This window comes from Pantherophis guttatus, chromosome 2, assembly GCF_059756535.1.
Source record: "Pantherophis guttatus breed Tessera chromosome 2, ASM5975653v1, whole genome shotgun sequence".
In the NCBI taxonomy this organism is placed as follows: Eukaryota; Metazoa; Chordata; class Lepidosauria; order Squamata; family Colubridae; genus Pantherophis; species Pantherophis guttatus.
Genome location: NC_142064.1, coordinates 93,068,815 through 93,095,117, shown reverse-complemented (window position 1 = coordinate 93,095,117; position 26,303 = coordinate 93,068,815). Strand labels below are relative to the sequence as shown.

At 34.5% G+C, this 26,303-nt stretch overlaps 1 protein-coding gene across 4 annotated transcripts in view; it reads right to left on the bottom strand.

The window, feature by feature from the left end:
* NRG1 (neuregulin 1) overlaps window positions 1–26,303 on the bottom strand; it is a 156,783-nt gene that overhangs the window by 106,405 nt on the left and 24,075 nt on the right. For all 4 annotated transcript variants that reach the window (XM_087886411.1, XM_087886409.1, XM_087886410.1 and 1 more), the window contains exons 2-3: window positions 13,820–14,003; window positions 3,362–3,486 (exon numbers count right to left, since the gene is read on the bottom strand). In XM_087886411.1, coding sequence (XP_087742537.1) covers window positions 3,362–3,486; window positions 13,820–14,003 — 309 coding nt within the window. The remainder of the gene's footprint in view (window positions 1–3,361; window positions 3,487–13,819; window positions 14,004–26,303) is intronic.

The following is a 26,303-nucleotide window of genomic DNA, read 5'->3' as shown; positions in this document are numbered from 1 at the left end:
CTTGCTGAATTGCATTTCTCAGTGCTTATGTCTCTTTTTATGAAGATATAATATTCTCGGTGCTCGCTCAGCACTTCAAAAATTCCATTTGAACCACACTTTAATTTCATTATAGGGATAGGTTAGCAAACTCGGTTGGAATTTTATATCTTGTACTTAGGGCTTGCAATAAGAATTCTCATACTTTTTGTGATCTTTTCTCCATTCTTTTAGTTGGAAGAGAGTACAGGAATATCCTTAGGTGCACAAACATGTGTCCATTTATCTGAGTCATTACTTCACCCTTGTACTCTGGCTGAGTCCTGAGTCTGGGATATCACTTCAAACTGCTAAAGCCATTTCAAGTGTGAAACTGTGCAGATTTATGGGCAACCAATTCATTTATGTATGGGAACTAGGTCAGTTACAGTGAAAAGAAATACCTGTTTAATCCATTACTTCAATACTCATAAATTAGTATTTCAGTGTAACACTATTATAACAGTAGAATTTACTGGTAATGTTTTTCATGTAGTTTACTATAATTTTGTTCTTTACATAACTATCTGTCAATTTTTCAGCTATCTTAATACTTAGTTTTAAATAAGGGTACCCTCATTATTATTCTAAAATGTATTTCCTAATATATATACATAATAGATACATGCTTGGCATTACAAGACAAGATAGAAAGACCTGCACATGAATTAGAGAATGAACAAAAGTATATGATATCATCAAGAGAGTAAAAGAATTGAAATGGAAATGGCCTGGTTACGTAGCAAGAAGAACTGATGACAAGTTGACCAAGGCAAACATAGAACAGATGCCACTTTATAAAAAGCATCCACGAAAGAGACTTAAAACAAGATGGATCAACAACATCAGCAAGTATTGTGGGCCCAATTGGCAAAAGAAAGCTCAGAACCATAATGGTTAGAAACATGAGCAGAGGCCTTCATCCTGCAGTGGATAGACAATGGCTAAAATGAAGATGATGATTATAATAATTTCCTAATACTAATAATTCTATTTTTTTTAAAAAGGAAACAATTTCAGTCTAACCAGAATGATAGAGAAGCTGCTCCTACATAATTAACTCTCATAAAGTTCTATATAATCATGTAGATTTGATGATGATTCAAAAATCTTTTATCAATTTCATTAATGTATAAAAGTTTGAAAAGAGCTGGGAAAGAATTGCCAGCATCATATCTCTATAAAACAGCATCAGGGCCAACCAATAAAATGAAGACTCAATAGATACAAGAGTGTCAGGCAAAGCAACCAGAATCACTCATGAATAGTGTCAGACAGAAGCCTTATTGCTAGCCACCCATGTTACAAGAATCTCACCAGCTGCATTCTCTTGAGAACGGTCAGATAAGGCTTCAAGGATTATGGGGAGGTCAGACCTGTGAACTCTGCAGTCCAAAGACTCTATACTCCCCCCACCCTTAACACCTCACTCCAGTCTAGCTGGAGAGTCCAAGACAAAGAGATGGTAAATGAAATTCAACAGATACAAGATGTGATACAACAAGGATATATCTATTTATTTAGCAATAGCATAACAATGGCACTTAAATTTATAAATCACTCCACAATGTTTTACAGCACTCTCTGACCAGTTTATAGAGTCAGCATACTCTCACAACAATCTCGGAAGGATGGAAAGCTGTCAACCTTGAGCTGATCAGGATCGAACTCCTGGCAGTGGACAGAGTCAGACTGCAATACTGCATTCTAACCATTGCACCACCACAGCTCCTATTTATTTGCTGAGCTTGTACTCTCTGTAAAGGAACACAGAGAGAGGCTCATTGACCACAACTCTATCGCAGAGTGTCAAATGGCTTGGAGCAGTTTTGTCAATTCAGGATAATATAGAACATAATATCCTGAGTTTATTTGTGTTCTGAAACTCCCAAGCTGAATTTTTTTAATATGTGTTACACATGGAAATGAACCTTTGAAAGTGGTCTCCAAAATTCCACATAATGACCTGCTAGAATTGGGAATAGATGATATACCAATGCTTTTCTATCTTCATTGGTTTCTAGAATATTTCTTATAGCATTCAAAGTGCTGTTTCAACATTTGAAACTTAAATGACCCTTCTATACATCACCCAAGTATAAATAATTCCTAGGATGAAGCTTAAATAATAGTGGCATTTTAGTTGCGGAACGTTTCTCCCATCACTATTTTATGGGCATTTTGGCCTCAAATCACTTTGTAAAGATTCACATAGTCCTCTAAAACCGCTTAATTTTTAAATATTAAAAATATTGTTTTAACGTAAAACTTATACCATAAACTGTCAAGAGAACACAGGACATTATCAAAGTAAAAGATTCTAATGTAAACATTACAACATATAATTAAATATATAATCTATAAATATATAATCTGCACATAAATATATTGCATTTTGCTTTTTAGCATAATGTTTGAAAATCCAGAACATTCAATTTAAAATAGCACAACACAATACATTTCCATTTTGTTTTTGTTTTTCATCTAATGGCAAACAGACAAAGCATCTGAATTTTGCTACCTTAGAAAACAAAATGGCAAACTGTATAATCATCTAGTGGCATATAACCAGGAGTATCTGTTATAAAGATTATATACATGCTGATGGAGTAAACAGAAATTTGTGTATCTGCTGTGAAAAACACAGCTGAATATATCGGTTAAAAATATGTATCTCTTTTCATTGACTACAAACTATTTTTTACTTTTCTGTTTTCTGCACCTTAAAATTGCAAATGTAAATTACAGGACACAAGAGGAATAAATGAATTTAACAACTCCATATGTATTTCATGTAATCTCTCTAATGAGGATAGTAAACTGGAGCAGTTCCCATGTGCACAAAGGTGAATCTCTTCGCTGTTTTTGCTGACTAGAAAAACAATGAGTGCGACTGTAGTAGAATTTTATACACAGTATACACATTTTAAGGTCTCTTAAAATGCTATGCTTGCATTTAAGCCAAAAACAGATAGAGTTTAATTTACTTATCTGAATAATAAAATAAATATGATCACTTACTATAAAAATATATTGTTTTCATAGCTACACTTGAAAATGTGTCAGGTGGAATATATTCAATTAACTTGAAAGAACTTCTCAGTGTAAACATTATTAACTCCCCCCCACACCCCCCCAACATTGTATCTTATTATTTAGAAATTCTACCTACATTTGGCCTTTATATTATCCATTAAATGATAAACCAAAATATTTTCACTTCGGTTTAGTTTGAGTTTTATACCCTTAAATAGATATATTACAGGAGGTTTTTTTAATATCAATTCTTATAACAATTCATTTTATTTGCAACAATTCTAGATAAGAATGAACCACGTCTTACCACTGGTGTCTGTAATAGTTACTTCAGCTTTAGTACTGTCATCTCCAAATCTGTTGCTTGCTTTACATGTATATTCCCCAGCATCATCCAAAGAAGCTTTAGTAATGCGGAGTTCGGAGAATGTTCTAAGGGAAGAAAGTTGAATAAATATGAAATCATTTTATGCATCATTGAAGGAAACAAATATACACAAAAATACTTTTTAGATTTGTTCCTCCTTTACTGGAGGTGCAGAGAGGAATCATATTCATAAGACAAATGACATATTGTAAATTACAGGTAGTCTTCGACTTACAACAATTCACTTTAGTAACTGTTCAAAGTTACAATGGCACTGAAAAATGAGACTTATGACCATTTTTCACACATACGACTGCTGTAGCATCCCCATCGTCATGTGATTTACATTCAGATGGCTTGGCATATTTATGACAGCTGCAGTGTCCAGAGCTCATGTTTGGTAACCTTTGGTAACCTTCTGACAGCAAAATCAACGGGGAAGCCTGATTAATTTAACAACTGGGTTACTAATTTAACAATTCACTTAACAACTGTGGCAAGAAAGGTTGCAAAATGGGGCAAAACTCACTTAACAAATTTCTCACTTAGCAACATAAATTCTGTGCTCAATTGTGGCCATAAATCGAGGACTACCTGTAATACGTAATTTTCCTATTATAGATTTGATAGTATAGGTACTCCTTACTTAATGACCATATGACGGAAACCCCCTCCCTCCCAAATTTCTTACAATCCTCAAAGTTATGACTGCTGCACAGACACATCTGGAGTCACATGATTACAGTTTGGTGCGTGGCACATTTCAACTCACATTTACAAATAGTTACAATGTCCCACGATAACATCACAATGTTATTTGTGCCATTTTTTGCCCAGTTTCCAGCAAAAAGCATCCATTCAGAGAAAGGATTTTCTTAACATCCATGCGGTTTGCTTAATAACCAAATAATTCACTTAATGACCACAGTGATTCGCTTTACAACAATCTTAAAAACTGAGTCATAAAATTTTAGTCGTAAAATCAAGTCTGGTCATGTGGTGACATGCTTAAGGACCACAATGTCTTATGGCCAAAATTCCAGGCTCAATTGTTGGTCGTCATGTTAAAAAGTGAGGCTTACCTGTACAACAAAAGGATAAACTATTGTGTTTAACTCGAGATTAACCTTCAATTGCTTGTTTGAAACAGGGGTGAAATTCAAAATTTTTCCCTACTGGTTCTGTGGGCGTGGCTTGATGGGCGTGGCAGGGGAAGGATATTGCAAAATTTGCTGGTTCTCCGAACTACTCAACATTTCCACTACCGGTTCTCCAGAACCTGTTAGAACCTGCTGGATTTCACCCCTGGTTTGAACTGATCATTAGAAGTTAGAACTAGGAAGCAGTTGGTTTTTTTCCTCCTCGGATTCCAATTGTGTTCTTTTTGCTTATCTTCTTTTAATGTGAATTTATGAGCACAAATCTTCCCATTATTAAACTTTTTAAGTAACTCTAAGAGCCCTCTTGGCTGGGCAAAGAAAAAAGGCTTCAAATAATAAAAATACCCAAACATTTAGGTCCTATTTTTTTTTAATAAAACAATCTTAACAGTAAGAGATAAACCCCATTTAAAGCTCAACAACCTCCTCTGCTTTTATAGATGCATTTACATATTTATCTTGGCAATAGTACAGATATGGATTGCAACTCCTTCTTCTGTTGTTGTTTTAATCTCCCAGCTTAGACTGTAACCCTGAGAGGATTTGGCAGTTTCTCATCCAGCTACTAATGATGGCCAACACTGCTTAACTTTGTTTGGATCAGTTAAGATTTCTAACTACTGCCAAATTTTGTAGGACAATCTTAAGTATAATAATTTAACTCTTCAACTGCCTCACTAAAAGCAGTGGAGTTGCATGAGGTTTTTCAAAAATGTTAACTACATGCTTAATTTAGGATTTTAATGTAAGGATTTCATGTTGAAGTAGACATTACCATGATGAGTTATAGATTACAGCACTTTTATTATCATTGCTCAGATCTTTCTAACTTGCAAATGTTGTACCGTATATCCCTGTAAATATAGGATGATTGAGAATGTAGGATATAAGGCTAGAGGTCTCAAACCACACTGCATCTATTTACAACTTAGCCTCAGATACTACTTGAGGTAGTGCCTTAATAGCTTCTATCTTCCAGCTGGTGCCTTATCTCTTAATCCACTATATGAGAGATAGTGGCCCTGAAATCTATGCTGCCTTTCTTGTGATTAAAAGGGCAACATGAAAATAAGTTTAATATAGTAAAGCAACATCTAACCATATAGCATAGAAACATGATCTTAATATAAAATTAGAACATAGAATCATAGGCTGGGAGGAATCTTGGAGGTCTTCTAATCCAACTCCTTGCTCAAGGCAGGGACCTTATACGTCCCATCCCGGTCAAATTGTTATCCAGTCTGTTTTTGAAAAACTTCAGTGTTGGCGCACCCACAACTCTGAGAGGCAAACTATTCCATTGATTAACTGTTCTCACTGTCAGAAAATTTCTCTTTATTTCTAGGTTGGATCTCTCTTAAGCAAGCTTTCACCCATTACTTCTTGTCTTGCTCTGTTTTGGAGAATAAGTCAATCCTCTCTTCTCTGTGACAGTCCCTCAAATACTGGAAGACAGTTATCATGTCCTCCCTAATCATTTTCTTCAATAGGCTAGACGTACCCAGCTGCCTCAACTGTTCATACATATCCAGCTCTTCCTCTCCTCCTTGGGAAATAATATCAGAGATAAACCAAATTTTATTAAAAAATAAAACTAAGCACTCCTTTTTAACTTTAATATTAAACATTAAAAAGTAGCCATTCATTGTTGGAGAAATAAATTATAGGTCTGTAAGTAACACAAATGAAAATAAAACAAAAAAAAATCTAAGCTTCTGGGCAAAACATATAAAGGCAATAGTCAGCTACAAAACCCCAAAGTTCTTCTTGTACGTATCTAGAACATCATTCATAGGAGACATAAAATTCAATCCTTCCCTCATTTTTGGGGGGAAGGGGGACAGGTACCTTTGAGTCAGTTTTTGACTTCTGGCAACTGTCTGGATTAGTTATTACAATATTCTTAGCAAGATTTTTTGGAAAGGGTTTGCCATTGCCTGCTCCTAGGATAGTGACAGGGCCCATGTTACTCAGGTGGTGTCATAGCTAAGCATAGAATTCAGAGTCTCCCAGTTTCTAGACTGGTGCTTTAATCACTACACCAGACTGACTCTTAAAGTTTCCTCTTGTACAGAGATTTAAAGAAATTACACAAGAAAACAGACACGAACCCCACCATAGATTCCAGACTGAAACTTCCTTCTATAGAAAATGAAGATTCTAAAACTGATGTTTCTCCAGCTTTGAAAGTGATTTCACTTCAAGAGGCTGATCAGGCCAGGCCATGGGAAACCCATTTCTTTGCAGCATAGTTTGGAATCTTCAGTCTTTATTTTTAAAGGAATCAAACACTCACAAAGAAACCTATAGCTGGCATTTCCATTATGTAATAGCTATTACAGATAGTCTTCAACTTACAACCACAACTGGGACCAGAATTTCCATTGCTAAGCAAGGCAGGTTTTTTTTGCCATGTTTGTTAAGCGAATGACTTCAGTTGTTAAGTGAATCAGGCAGTTTAGTGAACCCGGCTTTTCCCATTGACTTTGCTTGTTGAAACCCGGCTGAGAAGACTGCAAATGGCGACCATATGACCCTGTTGTAAATACATGCCAGTTGCCAAGTTGTCAAATTCTTAAACCTCAGATGACCATTACTGAGTTGTGGAACAACAGGTTTCCTGTAAACTCTTGTAGTGAGCTCTCCAAGGTACTGATAAGGAGTTGTCTTGCCAATGCCCAGACCCAGAGAGAAAAAAATTCTCTTGCCCACTATAATTAACCAATATCTAGAGACGTTCATAGGGATTCTCAAACAATAAAGAATGGGGGAAGTGAGCTATATGAATAGGATTCTGAATGGAGAAAAATATTTACTTTAATGCTGTGGAGAGTTCAAAATTACCAAGGAAAAATAATGCTAAAGTAAGAAAATATTATGGAAGTCATGCCAATTTTAGAAAACAATAAATGTACTCTTATATGAATCACATGAGAACTCAAGTTTTAGAAAATATTTTAATATTATTAGTAAATACCTACTAATATTGTGAAGCCACTGGTCATACACAGTGAATTGGCAACTATCTTATAAGTATCCACAGCAAATGCATGAAGTTCTGGGTTTCTTATTCACAGTTATAATATATGCTTTATATTTGATGCATGAGTTTTAGATTTCAGCCTGAAAGTCACCAAATTAATTTCCATGCAGTGAATAAAAACATGATTCCTATGGATAGTCTTACAGAAATCCCAGGTTTCGTTTTCAAACAGAAATCATGCATGAGGAGGAGATTAAACTTCACATCAAATCAATATAAATTTCTATCCATTCCTTAAAATTGTATTAGATACACCTTTCTCTAATGTATAATTAGCCCAATGGTAAACTAAGCTGCTCTCCTTAACTTATGAGGACAAGACAAATGTAAATGACTTTGTAACAAATATAAGCTGCCTGAATTGGGCCAGTTACTAAACCTCAGCTTATTTTACTGATACAAAATAATGATGAAGTTTAGGTAATGAAAATATGCAATAAATTGTGTAATATGAAAGCACTGAAATAATAGTAGCATAGTGCATTCTTAAGTATTACACCAACATACTAATACTGCTTGTATCTATTAGCAAGCATAGATGCAAGCAACATACCATATATCCCTAAATATCACTGCCAGGCCTGGCTTTGTGCTCCATCTGATTTTATTAGCATGCTATTTTTATATATTTTAAAAATAAGACCAAGAATTTGCCACGGTATACAGTGTAATGGAAGGTAGTGAGGTGGTGGATTCCTAGGAGGAAGGGTGAATTTAAGCAGACAGAAGCAACTCAGATCAGATAGTATGTGTGAGAGAAAGGGGGTGAAGACAACACCTCCCTATTAGTTCACAGAGTATGTTACAAATGTAGATAGTAGAGTCTTTAGTCTGGCAAGATTTTGTCTATAGGCATGAAACAATAAAGAGCTCAGCTTGGAAGAATTTCCATGTGTCATTCTTGTTTTTCGGTATGACACAAAGTGATCGGATTTAGCATTTACCTATATTTCACAAAGTGTCTTTAGGCTTCATATAAATATGATGAGCATACCTTAGTAATAAAACCATTGGTTATCTACGATGGGTTACTCTTGTTGAAGGTGTGACCTCTTCCCTCTTGGTAATCTTAGGTAGCATCTTGGTGCATTAGAAAATATGCATTAATTCTGTCTGATGCATATTTTGTGGAAGGCCATGATTAGTACAAAAACATGTTGTGAATATGGAAGATCCTTAACATGCATTTTATGTATGATAGGCTTTTAGTATTATGTACATATCCACCAGCACAAAAAGTTTGCCTGACACTGAACTTATGTGTACTATGGTAGTGAGCAAAGCTTTCAGCTTTGCATAGCAACTATGGAAGCTGGATTGTAAATAAAAACAAGACCAGGTTATGAGGGAGAAATGAAGGGATGAAGTCAAGTGGGGTTGAATAGTTATGCCAACTACAGATTGCCACCAATCCCCACAACATTACTGATAATTGCTTTAAAAACTGCCTTTTTATTTTATAAAAATAATCTTTACTCAATTCAGTATGAATTAAACTAAAACATAACACGTTATGCTTAATTTAAACCATATGTAAATATACAAAACCTTTACATTCAGGTGGTTCTCAAAGTGTATCAATTTCAAGTTATAAAGATAGGGATGGAATTTCAATGTGTTCATTATAAAACTTAAAGTTTATTTTTTTCCTGCTAGATCTAATAGTTTCTATTTCACTCCTTTTAAGATTGTAATTAAGGTGAGGTCTAAATATTAGTATAACTGTGATATGATTGATACGTTTCTGCTGTATAAAAATCTTATATGAATTCCTGTATTGTTGATAATATATTTTTAAATAAAGTCTTTACTGAAGAATATCCTATGAAGCTTAGCATATTTTGCATTTTTACATATATGATAATGTTTGTAGAATAATTAGCCTATTACTTCATGCCTCCTCCCTTAAAAATAGCTGTACTGATCTAACAGGAGCTCTCAGTTCTGGCAGGGAATAACTTAATATAGCCATTACATGAATCTTGCAAATCAAAAATTGTGTTAAAGTATCACAAAGCATCCAAATAGAAAGTAAGAGATTTAGTCTTTCACTTGCAAACTTGTAAATATATCACACTGGAGCTGTACACATGAGGTGATCAGGTTTGGCAAAGAGAACTTTGGGCTTTTAAGATATTTTTAAAACTATTTCTTTTGTAACCAATTTGTATTTTGGAATTCTTTAACTGTTTTTGTCAGGCCTACATAACGGTATGATCCAAACTCAAAGCTATTTCTGGCTAAAGTGGGTTAGGCTGAAGCACAAATAAATTCTGTCATCCAGACATTCTCTCAGTAACCAGAATTTGTGTGCTGACCACAAACAGTTCATCTAGAAATTTTTTCAAGAAATGGCAGCACAGCCAAGAAAGGGATGGGAAAGGTCAAGGGAAAGAAGGAGCAATGCTCCATTCAAAGCAGGAAAACATGTAGGCAAAATCAAGTATAATTTAGGATGTTCTGAGGTAATTTCTGTTTTCCAATACACAGAATCTAAGCAGAAGCTCTAGGGGTAGAAATCATAATCCTTGTGTCATAAAGAGGTAATCCTCTACGTATAACAGTTTATTTAGTGACCTTTTAAAGTTACAATGGCATTGAAAAAAGTGATTTAAGATTGTTTTTCACACTTACGACCGTTGCAGCATTCCCATGGTGACGTGATCAAAATTCTAATGTTTGGCAACTGGTTCATATTTATGACGGTTGCAGTGTCCTGAGGTCATGTGATCACCTTTTGTGAACTTCTGACAAGCAAAATCAATGGGGGAGCCAGATTCACTTAACAACGGGTTATTGACTTAACAGCTGCAGGGATTCACTGAACAAATGTGGCAAGAAAGGTTGTAAAATGGGGCAAAACTCACTTAACAACTGTCTCATTTAGCAACATAAAATTTGGGTTCAATTGTGGTTGTAAGTCAATGACTATCTGTACATCTTCAGCTGGTATGAAATCTAATTTCAAACTATGACCACGATACTGATGCGCTATGCTTTTAAAACTAAATAGAAATCCATATATAACACGTCTACTAATTTTACAAAGTTCATTTAGTGTCTGTAGCTATGAGAATAAGCAAAATTTTATCCAAGATAAGGTATTCTATCCAAGATAAGATCGGTTTGCCTGAAAAAATTCATAGCTTGTCTCTTGAATTCTCAGAGCCCATCTCAAATTTTCTACAAACTTTCTAGTTCAACTTCACATCCATGTTAGCTGTTACTGAAAAGTAACATCAAGTCTAGGAATTTTCATAAATGCATATTCAATAAATCTGCCCAAATAGATTCATTTGTTAAAGCATGCCTCACAATATACCAGGGACCATATTATATACAAAATATATAATATTGCACTCAAACCTGGGTCCAAGGCAACCTGGATCCATCTGTGAAACTGTTATTTTCCTGCAATACTTCAGCCTCTTTGAGCTTTGCATGAAATGAAGGTGGAAAAAACCCTTTTCTGCCAGTTGCATGGCCTTAACAACTCCACTGCTTCAATCAATCATGTTCAGTTTAAACCCAGCCGACTTCCTAAATCATCCTTCACTATATTTAATACAGTGACAGATGATGGCAATTTAGTATTCTAGTATTTAATATAAGACACACAGAGAGAAAAAGGACTTCGGTTTAACAAAGAAATTAAGTGTTTTTATTGATTTTGGCTGCTGTTTGGGATTGAAAATTGCAGCCATGACAATAAGCATAATAAGCTTTCCAGACACTCGTTTGAAATGAACTAATAAAAGCTTCATCTTCGTTTAATGAATATATGATAAAATCAGCAGCATGAAGGATACTTGTGTCTTGATATTTGATTCAATTGTGCTCACTCAGAGGAAATGGACCAAAACACATCAAAATGTTCATGTTACATTTTTTAATTCATGCCAAGATTTTAGCTTCATAACTGTTCTTTGAGGCAGATTAAACTAAGAAATAGGGAGTTTAAATGTATCCAAAACCAATCAAGGTATTATATTGATTGCACAAATGTTAACAATTAAAAAACAATCTAGTCAGATCAATGAAAAATTACCATATTTTTCAGAGTATAAGAGGCACCTTTAGGTGCGTCTTATACACCGAATGTAGCCCCGCCACCCACTGGCCCCCACCCTTTGGCCTGTGCCTCGCAGCAGTTACCTCCTTGCAAACAAACAGCAAGAAAAAACAGCTCCTTTTAGCTTCAGCACAGCCTAATTAGCACAAGTTGATTAGATCGCCCCCCCGACTCTCAGCTGATTTGCTCTCACTGTTTTGAGCAGAGCTCTGCTGCTTGCTGCAAAGAGGTAATTTGCTGGAGCAGATTTTTTTTCCTGGTGCTAATCAAGCTATGCTGAAAACGAAACTGAAAGTAAAGCAGGCTGTTTTCTCTTATGTCGCAAAATTAGGCAAAGTCAGAGGGAGATTTTTTTTTCTTCTTTTTCCTCATCCAAAAAGGTAGGTGCAAACAATGGAAAATTTAGGGCAAAAGAGGAGAGTTCAAGATTTTAAAACACAAAAGAAAAAAAGGAGAAAGAAAAAGGCAAAAAGAAAAATGGGAAGGGAGAAAAAGAAAAAAAAATGAAAGAGAAAGATGTTATACATATTTAGAATTGAAATATGAATAGTAGTAAGAAATAAATGGGAAATCATGATTGTAAAAATGAAATGAATAATAATTGGAATATTTGTCTTTGTATTTTTGAAATCTAGACAATGATAAGTTTTTATTTTTTTATTTTTTTTAGAAATATGAATAAGTATAAACTGTAACAATTGAAATACCTTTAATGGTATATGGTGGTGAAAGTAAAAAGGATTAAGTTGTAGCTTGGATAACAACTAGAACATTTTTAAATTTAATTAGGGAAATTGTAACGATTGAAATATTTTAAATTATATATTGTGATGAAAGTAGAAATGATTAAGTTGTGATTTGGAGGATTATATGGGCAAAACAATTTGGGTTATTGGGAGAGTTTAAGATGTGAAAATGAGTAACATAAGGGGAAAGCTCTATTTAACTAGGGAATTGTAATAATTGAGATACTATTAATTGCATATTGTGATGAAAGCAGAAATGGTTAAGTGGTGGTTTGGAGGAATATATGGGGAAAATTATTTGGTTTATTATTATTGGTAAATATAATTAATCGATTTGTAAGGAATTGGATTGCATGGAAATAATTGGAATATTCATGTTCATATTGATTAATATACAAAAAAGATAGTTATATAACTAATTGATTTATATTAAAATGTTGAATTTATATTAAACAACTGTAATATTACATAATTAACCAATGTGAGGATGGATATAAAAATAGATGACAATGGGAAGGGGCATAATATAGAATAGAAGGGAAAAATTGAATTTGATTAAGATTAGAGATGAGGATGAAGGGTAATATTGGTTTAAAAAAATAGATGAGGAATAAATATGGCAAAAAGGAAATATAGAAATTGTAAATTTAATTGAAATGACTCAACACTGTTTAAATTTGTGAACTGGCCAAATACTCTGTTCAAAGAAAATACATTGAATGTTTGTATGTGTGTTAGTCTAAAAAATAAAAAAAACTTTTTATAAAAAACAAAAAAACAAAAAAGGTAGGTGCGTCTTATAGTCCGGTGCGTCTTATACTCCAAAAAATACGGTATATTCACTTGATATTCACATTCTAACCAGATCATTAAAAATATATTGATTCTGATTGTCATGCAACAGGTCCATGAGTTTTGTAAGCAAGAATGAGAGGAAACTGTAGCTATTTTTCCCCCCTGAAACATAACAATACCTAGCTAGTAAATTAAGGATTTGTTTTTTGTCTCTCACAATGATTATTAGACTGTGAATGTGTCTAGCACAGTGGGTGCAAAACCATTTAGTAAATTAATACCTTCAAGCACAGTTTGGCTTATTGCCATATCATTCCTTTACATTTGTTGTAAAGAAAATTCTGCCCTATAGAACTAGCTTAATAATGACAAAGAATTTCTATTTAACCTTTTATGAAGTAAGATATAACAGCAGCAGAAGCATAAAATCACTAAGTTAAAATAAAATAATAATCTATTTCCATTAATTATCTCTTTCCAAAGAGAATAACACATTTTGGGCATCTGAGATGATTAATACAGTTGATATCTGTGTCACGAGAAACAATTCTCAGCTTTTTAGATACAATGCTATATACTTACTTTTGTTTTTTGGGGCTCTTAATCTTGACATTTTCTGGTCTGTTTCTTTTTGTTAGTTCTTTCCCATTCTTTAACCATTTGAATTTGAGAGAGACGTGCTCAGAACTGGCTTCACATCTGAGAACTAGTGTCTGACCGACAGCAGATTCTTGACTTGTCATCTCCTTCAATTTAGGAGGCACAGCTAAAGAAAAAAAAAGAAATGCATAAGTGACCACGTTGTCTTTGAAATTGAAAACAAAACTGACAATTGAGCAACTTGGAGCATTTTGAGATTATGCATTCTTTACATGAAAGTTGCCAGGTTCATGAAAAAAAAATCATGAAATGAAGGGAAACAAATGGAGGATACTTAATGATAACAACCAAAGCTGCTTTGAATCACTAAGTTTGTTATATAACCTGTGTATTCTGTGTATTGAATAATGTTATGTTTGGATGAACTGACAATATGATGGGGAAATGCTGGTCTCTCTATTCCATCATTTGTAGTTTGCAAAAACTCAGAAATTGTCACTCTGGGATCCTCTTGCTCCTGGATCTCAAGGCTGGAAGTGGAATTCGAGTAGATTTCCACTTATTCTACAATAGATTATAGTATAATCACTAGAAGGAAGCTCTGTAGACCAGAGAAATCTATTTTACCTGCAAAGCATTCCTTTCCCCACCCAGGAAAAACTTATTTTAGAATATTTATTAATCTATAAAACATGTGCAATTTAGTAAATGTTCTTGCGTTCAGATAAATCATTCATGCAACTTTTTTTAGATTTAAATAAAGTACATAATCCTAAGAACTTGATTCAACAGGAGAATTCCTTCCACTGTTGATGCCTGCTATACAAATGGCACCCTTGGATAGAAACCACTCAATTTACATCTTGCATTTCTTTTCTAATGGAAATTCAGGCAACATGTTTAGCAGTTCCAGAGGTCTGCTACACAGGAAAAAAAATCACACCAGTGTTAGAAAAATTGTTGCTTCATGATCCTTCAGATCATGCTCTAATATAGAGCCAAGCTGTGTCAGTACAATACAATTTGTTCTTCAAAAAGAGTCTATGTCAGTAAATAGGCCTGTTTTATTTACACTGTTTTCCAGTTCTGAAACTTACAGGAATATCTTTCAAGATCTAGTTTCTCCTTTCAAAGTGGGAACACTTTATACATTACATTTTGTAATAAAATAAACACAGGCTTTGATTACAGATGTTTCCATGACATAAAAAGCCAAGCTGGAATACCAGCCCAATTACCTCTCTCCCCCTGACTGAATTGCATAACTTGTTTATGACTTATTGTGCAGGGTGAATGCAGTGCATTGGCAGATTTCAATGAAAAGCAGGAAGTATGTTTACGGTTTTACTTCATTTTCCTTTTAGGAAAGTCTTGAATGGAAATCTCCAAACCTCTCTACTTGCCAAAGAGGGAAATCCATATATAAAATAGACACATCAGATGCCAAATTATGTGAAGGGGTGTAGTGTGTGCAATTGAATAGCGTATTCCTTAGGATACAGTAGTGTCAAACTTGGGGTGTCACGTCATCACGTGACGTATCGCGATTGTTTCCCCCTTTGCTAAACCGGGGTGGGCGTGGCCAGCGTGTGACACAGCCAGCCCATGGGCCAAGTAGGCCATGTCTGCTGGGTAATACAAAGCATACACAACATTTTCCTCCATTTGGAAAGGGGTCGGGGGGAGGGGAGGAAAGGCCTTTTTTGATTTTAAATTTCAATTCTAATGTTTTCAGCTGCATGTTTAACAGTTCAACCATTTAAATATATTCCAATAAATGTAATGTTGACTCTATTAAGATTCAAGAGAATTCAAACCTAGGTTGTTTGATATTTTGGCTGTTAAGCATCAATTAACATCTCATGGCAGTTGATTTTTTTCTTAAAGATCAAGGTAATTAGTCAGTATGATGAGGAAATCATAGGAAAGCTTCTTCCCCAGATATTAGAAAAATGCAGCTGTTATAGTTTTTGATGTAAAGTCAATTTTATTATCGTGCACTATATATTTATCAGTAAGAATAATATTTATCTTGTCTGCAGTCAAAATAAAAATAAAAATAAAATTCTGTTACTTTCACAGGTGATGGGCAAAAGTCATGCCTGAATTAATATGAAGAAACGGCAAAAGAAAAAAAAATGAAGAAACAGCAAGAGAAAAAAAAAATCCTTTTAAAGATCATCAAGGTGATATACCCTAAACAGATTGAATTATATATTGTTAGTTCTTTTGTGTGAGATTTCATTGAATTACTACAAAATTGGAAGATAGGAAAACAGAAAGAAATCCAAGTTGAGAGATTTTACTTCCTTAACGTGATACTTAGTGGTCTTTTTAAAATGTGATTACTTTTTTTTTAAAAAAACATGGTTAACTATGGAAAAATTAAGAACATGGATTCTGCAGAAATCAACCTATAGATTCTGCAAACCATTGCAGTGGTTTTTGCTTTATCAGTATCATTAACTGACCTTGTAGTAATTAGCATACTGTCAGCAGATTGGCTGCTTTTCAAAAAAAAAAAAAAAGCCAATTTCTTGTTAAAAGGAAAGGCATGGAATAAATCATATTAAAAAGTACAAAGGCAGCTTGTCTGAATGATGGAGGCCAAATATAGTACTACAAAAACAAAGTTAATTTGGGAATAAATCCCACTGAATCCAGGAAAAAAACCCCCAAAGGGTAAAGATATAAATGACTAAGTTGCACAAAATTTATCAGGAATGTTTATTATTATTACCTCACATAGCACATAAACATCTTGTGAAGGACACAATTGCAGCACAACCTATTTGAATGTCAACCCAAAATAATAGCTGTTTTATTGAATTTACTGCCAAGTAAGTTTGTATTGAGCCTTAATATTTTTCAATAAAATACTGAATTCAGTTTTAGCCTTTTTCAATATAGACAATCTATTTCCATAAGAAGCCTTTTTTTCTCTTCCCTTCTTATGCCAAAGAGAGCCAAGATGGGGTAATGTTTATATTTCGTTCTAACACCTTTTTGCTTTCTCAAATCAAAATCTTAATGCTGCCTTTAGGCCAGAAAATGCTACAATAGAAATACATATAGCTATACTTATAAAACTAAAAAAATAGACATAAAATACAATAAAATTATATAAAATGAAGTAATATGGTAATACAGGTAACAGTGGCAATTACCAAAATTCTGATTATTCTTCAGCAGGACAGATAATGATAAAAAACAAACAAACCAGGCAACCTGGAAAGAGCATTGGTAGCATACAAGAAGGGGGAGATAAGCATTGTGTTCCCTGCTAGAGTAATAATTCTTCCTTTCTCAGGCATAAGTCAAGTTTAGCTAACTGCCTCAGCTACATACCTTTCCTAAATCATCTCTTTTGTTCTATACCAATGCTACATGGCATCAGTAGAGCACATACATATATCTCTACATAGTTCATAAATGCTTAGATTTTCCCATAAAACAGATAGTCCCTAATTTATATTGCATTTTAATATTTCTGTTTTCTCTGCATATCTCAAATAGAATTAATCAATATTATAAGATTCGTTCCAACAAAATTGTCTAAAATCTTATACAGACTTTATAAAGAGGTCTATTTGTAGCCTGAACATTTGACCCATCTGTTAACTATTTACTATTGTTTGCTAAATATTGTAGACTGAATAATTCACAGTACTAATATCATTTTTATGTCAGTGGTTCAGACTTACTGGAAAGTATTAATACATTTCCATTTGGCACGGAAGTTTTACCTCCAACATTTTGGAACAATTGGAACCACAGCTCATGCACTGCTATATAATATTATCAATTTTATGATATACAGCGATAGTGATTATATAGTGATAATTTGAAGTAAAATTCCTGGTAGATCAGGTAGTTAATATTATTAAATTCTTCTTGTGGATTCTAATAATCATTTCAAAATTGCCAAATTCTTTTATAGAGCCTTTGAACTAGGAAACAAATGATGAAACCTAAACATTTTTGAAATTAAACAATTTGTCCATGGAAGCTTTTGATTATACTAAGATTGCATAATGGCCTCAGTTTGTTAGTTACGTACTACAAATTGAAGTGGCTGGATAATGTGCTTTTGGGCGACCATTGGATTGTAAACTATCTGTTTGTCTATTTCTACTTATCTACCTAAAAACATATAGTATATTGTAAATCCTAGTTTCTATTTAGGTAGCAAGTTTGCAAAATACTGAAAAAAACGTGCATCAAATACATAGTTTACAAGAATGTATTTTACACAACTGACAAAACAGTAACATAGAATGTTAATTTATTTTCATAAGGATTTTACACTCATGCATATCATCAAGTAAATCTGTTATCTTTACTCTTATTCTACATGCGTTTCTTAACGGGACAACTTTGCAATATGATATTTCCTGTTATCATCAGCTCTCCACAAATTAATATGAGGATGCTCAAACGTCCTTTCTTACATGTTGCATGCTTTCCCTTTTGTGAAATTTCCCTATTGCTTAAGAAGGTAATTTGACTGAAGTTGTTTTAAATTATTATTTTTCATCAGATACTAAAAACAATATTCACAGAGAAAAGGAGACTTTACATCTAGCTAATGTCCCAAACTTGAATTTAGAAGACATGCTTCCAGTATTAGCAGAAGTATATTTAAAAGATGGAGCAGAGTTGCAATTTATGCTAAGTTTAATGGACAAGGGCAAATAATTCAATAGATTATAGATTATATAAAATATTCATGTATATATTTGGGGAATCAATAATTGGAAGTAATTGATTTGATAATGGAAGTGGCAAATTGTTATTATAGATTTCCTGTGTTGTTTCTCCTTCAGTTATTTACAGAACTCATCAAGTGTACAATTGCCTTGTTTTTTAAAACAAACAACCACCACCATAATGTGATTTGATTTTGGCTTAATGTTATATGAATTCTCTTCCAGTAGACATTAACTCCAGGATTGGGACCAAAGACAGGTTTTAAGGGCTTTGGGAATGCCAGAAAAGAAGGTGCTGTTTGTATCGCTGGGGGTGGGGATGAAGTTTCAGAGGCCAGAGTCTGCAACAGAGAAAGCATGCTTCCTTCGACCCACAAGTTGACAATGTTTAATAGAAAGGGCTTGGAGAATATCCATTCTGCCCACATATAATGGGTAGGCCAAAACAATGGATGTAACCCAGTCCCACAGGTTACCTGGTCCTATGCCACTAAGAACCTAAAGGTAACAATTAGCACCTTGAATTGTACCTGGAAGTCAATGCTCATCTCATTTAGCACACATCAGAGATCGTCCATCCGTCCATCCGTCCATCCGTCTATCTATCTATCTATCTATCTATCTATCTATCTATCTATCATCTATCTATCTGTCTATCTATCACATTTATATAATTGCTCATCTCATAAGAAACAACTCTGGATAGTGCATAACCATCAATTTAGTAGTCCAGAACACTAAAAAGTCATAATAGATAGCCCATTGAGTTCTATCCATATATGAAGTATAAAAGTTATCATCACTACTCAGAATTAGGCACACTAGTCAAAAGTCCTTGAATTTATCATGTACCTTAAGTAATCAAAGATTGTTGATTGTCAGACTTTCATGTGCAAATTAATAATATGAATATTTGTTGTTGCTGTTAGTCGCGAAGTCGTGTCCAACCATCAACAACGTTCCTCCAGGCCTTCCTGTCCTCTACCATCCCCCAGAGTTCATTTAAGTTCACGCCGACTGCTTTTTGAGACTCTCTCCAGCCATTTCATTCTCTGTCATCCCCTTCTTCTTTAGCTCTCAATCGTTCCCAGCATTAGGCTCTTCTCCAGTGAGTCCTTCATTCTCATTAGGTGGCCAAAGTATTTGAATGAATGAATATACCAAGGCATAATTCATTGGTTGAAAAAGTCTAAAGTTAATGTTTAATGTTGAAAAAACTTTAGAGTAGAATTGTCAAAATATGAGGTTCCTGATCAATTTATATTAGTATTAAGCATAACATCTCCAAATTCTGAGAACTGTTTACTATCGGAGATCCATTTAACAGAAGATACCAGCTGCTATAAACTAGAGCCCTATGATTCAAAGCAATTGTAACGTTTATCTGTTATATTTTTTCAATCATTAGTTACAAATTTGCAATGATGAGTGACAGAATTAGGGTTTTACTGTGAAAGCAATAAGAGTAGGAAATGAAGTAAAGTTATATCCATGAAAAACTACATATATTCTTCACTTAGCGACAAAAAAATGCCCATTGGGTATATTGAATTCATATAACCACTTCGATATTTGCTTAAACAATTGTAGTATTAACAACCATTGCCAAACAGGTTGCAAAATTGGGCATACACATGGTGACTCACTTAACAATCATGGGTTAATTCCAGACTCAGTTATGATAATTAAGTCCAAAACTACTTATAATTTTATTTCTTTGCCAGAATTTTTACATGGTTGGTGCAAAGACTGTAAGGAAAATGCTTCTTTCCCATTTCTTGGTTCTGAAGAAAATCAAGGAACGATGTAAGCCCCCTTCATTCAATGTCATCATAAATTTGAACAGTTGCTGAATGAGTAGTCATAAACTGAGGACTACCTGAATACAGAATTCAAACAAAACAGATAAAATCAAAGTAATATATGTAATTTATATAAAATTCCAACCTGCTTCCAGAATGGCAACAGAGTGAGGGAGAATCTGATTTCATGAAAAGTGCTATTTCATAATGTGGAGGACCATCTCAGAAAAGGACTCCTGTCCTCAGTCCACCTAATATCCATTAATGAGGATTATAGTCAATTTTTTCTTCAGTGCATTTGTATTAGGGTTGTCAATTCCCGCTGAAGGAGAACATTCCAAAGATACAGCAGTGCCAAACTACTTAGGACTTTACAAGTCAAAATCGGCACTTTTAACTTGCATCCAGAAACTTAATGACAGTTAATGCAGGCTCTGGAACACAAGCGTGCACTGTTTTTTATGCAGCTAATACATTTTGGGCCATGTGCAATTTTGGAATAATCTTTAAAGGCAGTCATACGCAAAGTGTACTGCAGTCTGTCCAGATCGTGATGACAGCCTAAGTTGACTGTCACAAGAATCTCACACCACTGTATATCAACTTGAAGGAATGCAAAGGCATTTCAGGAAGTCCTCCGGCTACAAAACCACTACCCTCAGAGAGGGAAATATTGAAATAAAATGTGTTAGCTGCCTCTTGATCTCTTTATTCACATATCTTCATTAAGAATTGTGTTAAGTAATTACAACAAGCCATTTATACCCTAAGCATTTCCAAAATAAGACAACCCAATACAATTGGATCTATGCAGTGTAGTTAGCCTACTGAACAGAGCAGAGTACTCTTAAATAAACCCAGAATGACTAATACTGCAAATAGATAACTGGAAATAAAATGTAAAGGAACCTTAAAAACATTTGAGAAAGTAAAAACACTTATTTCTGATGGTGAAATAAATACATAAAAAACAGAATAAACTCAGAGCTATTTGGGATTATTACTAGATATATGATGTGATACTCTTTAACTACTATGTATTCTTAACAAATATTCCCTACTTTATAAAATATTTATAATCCATAGTTCAGGGAGAAAATTGATCAAATAATGTTGAATTGAGATAAAAGTTAGAATCTTGATTTTGAAAAAGGCAACATTGATAGTAGTTTCAAAATATTTTGGAAGCAACAGTTCTTCAAAATGGAGCATCTCTTATGCATGGATAAATAGTGGCTTACACAAGTTCCTAACTTGGACTTGATATTCTCTATTTTATCCTTGGATCTCTCAAAATTTCCATTTTTATCTCGATCATCTCTAGATTTAGATAGATCTACATAGATAGAAGACCTGTGGTGGTACAGTAATTAGAATGCAATATTGAAGGCTGACTCTGCCCACTGGCAGGAGTTCGATCCTGATTGGCTCAAAGTTGACTCAGTCTTTCATCCTTCCGAGATTGGTAAAATGAGAACCCAGATTATTTGGGGCAATATGCTGACTCTGTAAGCCATTTAGAGAGAGCTGTAAAGCACCATGAATCAGCATATAAATCTAAGTGTTATTGCTATATCTATACCTCTACATTCATCCATCCATCCACCAACCTACCTATGTAGGGCCAACCTAAACAGATGGGGGTAAGACATTCATCCAATTTAAACTGAGGTTTGTTGCTGGAGTTATGAAAGTTGCACCGACTTTACATAACCAAGAAATCCTCTTTAATATTGGGTTGTATATTCTTCTATCCCTGCCAGATACACCGTTATTAAGATTAAAACTTCAAATATATTTTCTGAATTTGCAAATCTGGTGGTTTACTTATTTATAAATGTGTTTATGTAATTCAATTCATATGGCTGCAATTCTCATCAAGTGACTCTGGGTGGCTAACAATAGTTAAGCTAGCAAAAACTATAGCTGGACTGGCTGAGCCAGGGAGAGGAATAAAAAAAAGGATCAGCCTACTATTATTATGTAGCCACAAATGAACAACTAAGTCCAAGTCCCCTTGATTGCCATTAATCCTCATCTACCTATAATCAAGTGCTGTTCATTAGTTGAGAAGATTCCTGGGCATAGGCTTTTAGCAATAAATCAATTAAACTGAACCTTCACCACGTGGATTTGGTCTTTCATGTCTGGCAAAAGCACAAAATAAATACACAACCATCAGCTGAGATAAAAAAACAAGATAACCATCATGTAATGGTCACAAACTACAACCTTGAGGAATAGGAGGAAGAGTTGCACCAAAACAACAGTCAAATAAAAGAAATCTAAACACGTCTCTCTGTAGTTGTCATGAAGATAAAGGGGAAGGGGGAACGCCTTCAGATTTGCAAGACTGTTATGTTGTTGTTATAACCTTATAATAAAAATAGTATTATCTTTCAAGTTTGGTCTACCTTGGATACATGACACACTAACAAAACCACTTCAATGTCTCTGACACCCAACCCCTATGCCCAAGGAACATAGCTATGTCTTCATGGTCTTAGGAAAGGCCAAGAGGTCAGGGCCAACTTGATCTCCAGGTGAATGGTATTCCACAAGGTGGGAGCTACTACAGGAAATTTTGGCTGGCGAGATCTAAGAGAAGAGCTTTTTCTGTTGTGGCCCCTGTGTTCTGTAATATTCTCCTGCTGGAGATGAGGTCAGCCCCCATACTCTTAGCCTTCTGGAAGAGCCTTAAAATTGATAGGGGAGCTCTATGTTGGGGATGACTGATCCCCACCCTATGTTTCCTCTCGGTTTTTAGTTTGCTATTTAATCTTCTTAATTTCAATAGTTTTGTGTTACCCATTTTGTAAGCCTCCTGGAATTACTGAAACGGTGAAATGACCAAAAATTATTTTAATAAATCAACACAGTAAATAAGATGCTCTCTCCTTTGTTCCTGCCAGACAATGTTGTTTTAATTGGTGGGAACCATAACATGCCTTTCCTTCAAAATCTGATTTGATAGGAGGACAATTTGGAGAAAGTCAGTGCTGCAAATAGCCCCATGCACATAGCCTGGCCCCTTGTAATGACAGACTTTACAAGTGGTTGTCAGCATCCTGAGCTGAATCCAAAAGCATACTTAATGCAAACAATGCCACTCACGGAGCAGAAATGTTAACAGGCACAAGTCAAGGGGAGCTCATAACTGACTGCATTGCTGCATTTTGAACCAACTGCAGCTTCTGGATGCCCTTCAAGGACAACCCTACGTAGAGCATCTGACAGTAGTCCCATGTTCACTTGAAATCTAAAGGGACTGGCTCATTCTGGAGAAAGATTGCCTTTACAAAATGTACTGAAACATTTCTTTTTAAAGAGAGCTAAGTATTAATATCAAAAAGGAAATTCTTCAGCAACTAATAGCAAATCTCTTCTCCCTTTTGCTGATCCTGTTTTTGGACTTATTTTCAAGCGTAAGTAGAACATACAGAGCAGAAACAGCAGAAACATCTGGGGTTTATTAGAAGAGTGCTTTCCTAGCCCACGGCATTGCACAAATCCCGGCAGGCAAGGGATCACCCTTGACCTGCCAAACAGGATTACTACAGTCAAGCAACTTCCTCGTGCTGCACAGCTGTTTTCCCTACCACCAGACAGACTACCACACTTGAGCTGGCTTCAGATGGAAACAAGAAATTTTGTTGCCATAGTCACCACTTAAAGGTTTCTTGGCTAGGTCTAAACTGATGTTAGGGTCCAGCGGAATAATTCTGTCTTCAGGATAATGGGATAGCATTCACATATTGTTCTAAGCAATGCAAACTTTCCACGGGTATTGTTTCATTTCCAATATCTGTTCACTGGTACTAATTTTTCCCTAATATGAATATTTCTCACTCATCCATTACTTCACTCTCATTTTCACACTAATTCTACATTTTTTTACTTATCTTTCTGTCTTTGTCTTTGTATGTGTGTCTGTGTATGCATGCATGTGCAGACAGCCAGGTTTTTTTGTAGTTGTTAAAATATCAGGCTAGATATCAGGAGACTCTGAGTTTTAATCCTGCTTTAGTCACAAAGCCAGCTGAGTGGCCTTGGGCCAGTCACTTTCTCTCAGCCTTAGGAAGGAGGCAATGGCAAACCACTTCTGAAAAATCTTCAAGGACTTGTCCAATCAACCTCTGAGAATTCGACATAATCGAACTAAAGGGAAAATATATAGATTCATTCTTTATAACATTTCTCTTTACAGTTTGTTAAAAACATTCGCAATAATGTTTTCATACTTAGCCTTTCCCCTTTATATTCAAACACATGTTCAGTCAGGTAGGTCAAGGCTGACTTTGGATATAAAAAGTACTGTGAATGAAACCACAATTTCACCTTCTTCTATTTAGATCTTTAATTTTCTAGAGGCCTCCATTTTTGTGGAGGAAAATTATGCAAAATAACCAGAAGCATCTAGTTTTCTGGACTTTTTTGGAGGCTCCCATTTCCCCCCACCCAAAATAAATTTTCTGGAGGCAGTCTCCCCAGAGGAAATTTTTTGTTGGTCCCCAGTTTTCTAGAGGAATTTTTTCTTGGGGGTCCTGAATTTTCTGGAGGAAAATTACTGGACGCCTCCAATTTTCCTGGAGGATACTTTCTGGAGGACCCTAATTTTTCTGGAGGCCTCTATTTTACAACTAAAAATAGAAGATGAAATTATGGTTTCATTCAATGTCATGAATCACTTATGGCATTATCACTTTGAGTACTCATAGCAAAGACCATAATGCCACTGCTTGAAAATACAACACTCCTACACACACACAATCAAAATTATGGATCTGCTATGTAGATGACACCTTTGTAATATTAAAAAAGGAACAACTAGAATAGATAGATGTTTCAATTGTGAGCATCCTAAACCAAACTAAATCCAAAAATGCTAGGAAAATTTCTGGAAGCTTGGCTTTCATACAACTTTCATATAACTTTCATACAAGCCAAGCTTCTGGAAGCTTGGCTTTCAACAAGCTATCAATAGACACATAGAAATAAACCATATTTACACACCATGCAAAAATAAATAAGTAAAGCAATAAAAAAATAATACAGGTACAGAAACAAAAAGACCAGAACACAAGTTTTCCAGCAGTCAGTTAAGCAAGGATTAACACCATCCAAACAGAAAACAATACCCTAATACCCTAAACAACTACCAAGGAGAAAATCAGATCTCCATCCAAACTGGCAAACCCCATGCTCACTAGCACTAATGTTATTCATTTATTATTTTTTCACATATCTGAAATACCCATCTCTCTCAAAGAGGTGTTACCTAGCTGGGTAATGAAATATCTGTAAACAAATAATGAAGCTTAGAGAGAACCAAGAACTTCACAAATCGTGAGGTACATAAATTCTCTTCTATTGGAATTAATTATGTGCTGTTTTCCTATGTAATTTTGTAATCATTTCAAAATATTGGTATTTTTCAACTTTTAATTATTGGGTTAAGAGATAATAACTTAATGCTATCTTAATCGCCTGCTAGAATGTCTAATGCTTTTAAACTGATATTGCAATTTAATAAAGAGAAATTCATTTACCAATCAATTAAAACAGATCTTTTGAGTTATGTAAAAAAGAGAAGACTCAGAAAAGAAATGGAATTGATTTATCACTGCAGGTTACGTTAATGTTAATTGAATAGCATTAAATCAATTGTATAGAAACTTACTTAAATACAGTGCCAATCCTACTTTGAAAAACAAATCAGTCATCACATATTTACAATAAAATGCTGTAAAATATTTTCTGTAGTATTTTTGTGAAAAAACTATAAAGTAAAATTATTTGCAAATAAATCTTTGTTAAATTAAAAGACATCCGGTTTTAAAAATATATAGCAAAATACTACAGTAATGTAATTCTATGCTGGTCAATAGGATTTTGCAGATTTCAAAGTATATTGCTTTACCATGTATGAGCTTGTGCCCATGCAGGCAAGTTTTT